Source organism: Priapulus caudatus, unplaced genomic scaffold (assembly GCF_000485595.1).
Source record: "Priapulus caudatus unplaced genomic scaffold, Priapulus_caudatus-5.0.1 Scaffold838, whole genome shotgun sequence".
Classification (NCBI taxonomy): domain Eukaryota; kingdom Metazoa; phylum Priapulida; class Priapulimorpha; order Priapulimorphida; family Priapulidae; genus Priapulus; species Priapulus caudatus.
Window position 1 is genome coordinate 205026 of NW_014577899.1, and position 4050 is coordinate 209075.

The following is a 4050-nucleotide window of genomic DNA, read 5'->3' on the forward strand; positions in this document are numbered from 1 at the left end:
AGTGCGCCGGGCTTAAGTTGGACCGTGAACGAGTGAACGGGAGACACTCGACGATGACGTCACCCCGCGCGATGCAGCATGACATATGTACCCCCCCCGTGGCAAGCTTCCCCCTCTATATGGTGCATTAGCAAAAGGATTTACATTATTTATATAATTTAAGTAAGTGTGAAGTGCGAAATTCGCGTCGACAATAACGTAGATTGGTCCCCTTTCTGAACTTATGCAATAAAGGTCGAATAACCATGCCCTCGAACAATGCACTATACGCGGTCCTAACCCATGCGTAATGTAGAGAGGGGAAGGTTTACTATAAGCGAGGACGTATATTACACTGGAAATTTCTTGGTTTTCGCTTAGCTGTACGACCACCGGTACACAAAATCTGCAGCTCTTGCCCGTCCCTTCCTCACATTCCCCTTGCCGTCCACCAGGGGGCGCCGCAACGACCGCGAGGCGGTGGCGCCACCTACCTGTATGCATTCCTCGAGCCGGCCGCGAGCGAACACGCCGTACAGCCGCGGGCCGAGTTTGCGCTCAGAGAGGATCGTGAAGATGACGCTCTCGTGCAGCTTGGCTTCCCGGTCATCCTCAAGGACCTCTCCGAAGATCCGCAGCAGCACCTGCGCGCGACGACAACGACAAGTGAACATCTGAGCAGTAGCAGGGGGCGCCAAACGTCAGTTAGAACCGCAGCAGCACCTGCGCGCGACAACAACGACAAGTGAGCATCTGAGCAGTGGCAGGGGGCGCCACACATCGGTTAGAACCGCAGCAGCACCTGCGCATGACAACAACAACAAGTGAACATCTGAGCAGTGGCAGGGGGCGCCATACGTCGGTTAGAACCGCAGCAGCACTTGCGCGTGACGACAACGACAAGTGAGCAGGGGCACAGTGGTGGCAGGGAGGAGGGGGGCCAATCAATAAGGCGCGTGCGATTTCAACAAACGCTCAGAGTAGACGAGTCAGAGTGTGGAGGATCACGAGGAGCCGGATCAATCTGGCAAAGTGCCAACCGCCGCGTAGATGCGCGGGAAATTACAGACGTTCTATATAGTGTTTACCAGCGTGCATTGTGTGCCCACGCAGCAGGAGCAGCATCATAGCAACCACGGTCCGCATCGATAATCAAACTATGGTAAATAAATGATGGTAACAAATAACAATAGGTTTTTCATGTTTTATGTATACTCTCGTAACGATGCCGCATAAATGCAGGTCAAATGTCTGACACTATACAACACACAGCCCCACCGTATGTAAACTCACTGTAAGTACTGCAGCTCTCCCTCGATGTCGCACTCCAGCAGCGTCTGCAGGACCGCGTTGTCGCGCTTGCTCGTGTGCGCCGTCAGATGCTCACTGTTCGCTCTCACGTGGTGGAGCCACCTGTCAGGTGGGAAAGACGGAGAACACACGTTGTAGTACGGGACGTAATGACGCGAAGCATTGCAGTGATCGGAACCCGCATTGTACAAGGCGATCATTTAACCGCGGTTAAATTACGTGAAACAAGGCCTCTGATTGGGCACAAAAGGGCAATAATTTTACCGCGGTTAAATCATTTCTACCGCGGTTAATAATGATTATTTCCGAGTACGATGGCCAATCATAGATCGACCTCGTCTGTGTGCAGGATGGACGCGACGTGCGGGTCGCTCAGCAACTAGCGACGACAGACAGACACACGAGAGCGAGGCTTGGGGGGGGGGGGTCCGACCTTGTCTGTGTGCGGGACGGACGCGTCGACACAGCGACGACGCCTGACCCAGATCGCGCTCTCTCAGATGCTCCTCTCATCAGTCTGGCATGTCGACCTTGAGCGGCTAACACCTGAGCAGGTTATAAGCCCCATGCCTAGTCTAGCACCCCGGATAGGCATAGCACACGTGCGAAAACACGTTTGCGGAGTCCCAAACTATCCTCGATTCGCTGGTTAATACTTTCGCGGCGGTGATTGTTCGTATCTGCCTAGCGCCTAGCGGTGCAGGGTGATGGCTGCACTGTGGCTGCCAGGGAGTGATCGAGGTAGAGCGTAGAGAGCCTGGTGGTTGTCACTCTATGTACATATGTCACCAGGTGTAATATAGCGAGTGATAAAATTAAGTGTACCCCGCCCAACTGATATGTCCGCCTAGATGTTTAGCCAACGTATCTATTTACTTGATACTTGTTGAGTAGATGTGTTTATTTACCTGTCTACCTGACATACCTACTTACCTGCCTATCTAGCAAATATATTTACCAGTTTACCTACCATGTCCATTTACCTGCTCATTTGACACAAATATTTACCTATCTAGCAGGCATATCTGCTTACCTATTTATCTCTCATAGATATTTAACCATTCACCTGCTTCACTCATCTATCTGTCTAGCAAGCATACCTGTTTACCTATTTACCTGATGTATCTTTTTTCTTGTTCACCTGCCTCACTCGTCTACCTGTCTAGCATTCATACCTGTCCGTCACCTGCAGCACTCGTCTACCTGTCTAACGAGCATACCTGTTCATCACCTGCTTAACTCGTCTACCTGTCTAACGAGCGTACCTGCTCGTCATGTCGAATATCCAGCCGGGCGTCTTGCTGATGGGCAGCTGCAGCTGATGGACGGCGGCCATCTTCTTCGCGATTACGGCCGATATTGCCGGATCGCCGAGCTCACCGACGTGCAGGCAACGTGACTGAAACAACGATGACAATGATGACGTATGACGCACGTCCCCCATGTGGCAAGCCTACCCCCACTACATTGAGCATGAGCAATGGGATCTCCATTATTTACATACGCGCTCTTATAACATACTGAGACACGTCGCAATGCGACTGAAACAATGATGACGACGCTGACTCGCGGTGAGTTTCGACCGCGTACGCGCGGCGAGGACGACAACAACTTGGCGTTAATGCCCGGCGCACACGTGAGTTATTTTACTCAAGAAAAATGACNAGTAGCAGCAGCAGCACAGCAGCAACAGCAACAGCAGTAGCAGCAGCAGCAGCAGTAGCAGCAGTACAGCAGCAGCAGCAGCAGCAGCAGGAATGTGATGACCTCGCCACCGCCATGCACAACACATCGCCGTAGACATCGTAAATTCCTATACTATATGTATATATATTATATCTATCTATCTATCTATCTATCTATGTATCTATATATATATATATATATACGACTACATCACGCAATGCAAGCGACTGACTAACTAACTGTTTGTAAAAATGGAGAGCAATGAAGATGCCTCACAATAGCACATCGTTTTATCGTGCGGCATTCTCCGAGGTTCACCGCACACCACTCGTCCTCTCTAACACCTACCTGCCTAGGTTCGTTGTTCAGGATGACCGTACTGCTGGGCAGGCTGCATAGGTAGAGCGTGTTACTCAAGCCTCCACTGCAAGACAAGAAGAAACAGACAAGCCGGTTACCAATGGTAACGATCGTAAAACGGAAGCCCTTTAGAAGCATTTTTCTACTAATCTGTCGATTTGATTAGTGTTGGGGCTCCCTCCGTCTCTTTCTAACAATTCCCTCGACTAAGTGTCAGTCTAACGTCCGAAAAAGATGCGCATCTGATCAGCGAAGGAACAGACTAAGCACTAAGCAGTGAGGGTTGTACTTCTGGGTGTGGCATTATTGGGAGCCCTTAGGCGTGCAATCGGTTATCACACATAAACTACAAATCAAACCACGATAGCAGCCGAGTTTTGTACATTACAGCTTTCTACGTTGACGTGGTATGAAGAGTGAACGTATAGCCAAGACGTGAATGCAGGACGCAGTGCGAAAGGGGATTAATGATAGGAGGGAGGAAATCTGAGATTTCGTAGATTTGTCCTGTTATTAAACTTTATCCGGTTTGCTTCCGAAAATAGGCAGGCCACGCACGCACACGCACGCACACACGCACGCAAACAGACACAACGTTCGTGTAAGGAGATAGGCAGCCATCTTACTGTCCCAACTTCTTCACACGCACACCCATTCTAAAAACACACACACATACATGCACACACACACGCGCGCACGCACACACATACGCGC

At 50.5% G+C, this 4050-nt stretch overlaps 1 protein-coding gene across 1 annotated transcript in view; it reads right to left on the reverse strand.

Annotated features, from left to right (window-relative positions):
• The window catches only part of LOC106813879 (choline/ethanolamine kinase-like), a gene marked incomplete at its 5' end in the record, with an annotated part of 11315 nt that extends 7915 nt beyond the window's left edge, over nt 1-3400 (reverse strand). Inside the window, 3 exons of the mRNA XM_014818125.1 lie at nt 1273-1392; nt 2556-2689; nt 3325-3400. Coding sequence (XP_014673611.1) covers nt 1273-1392; nt 2556-2689; nt 3325-3400 — 330 coding nt within the window. The remainder of the gene's footprint in view (nt 1-1272; nt 1393-2555; nt 2690-3324) is intronic.
• Between the last annotated feature and the right edge of the window lie 650 nt (nt 3401-4050).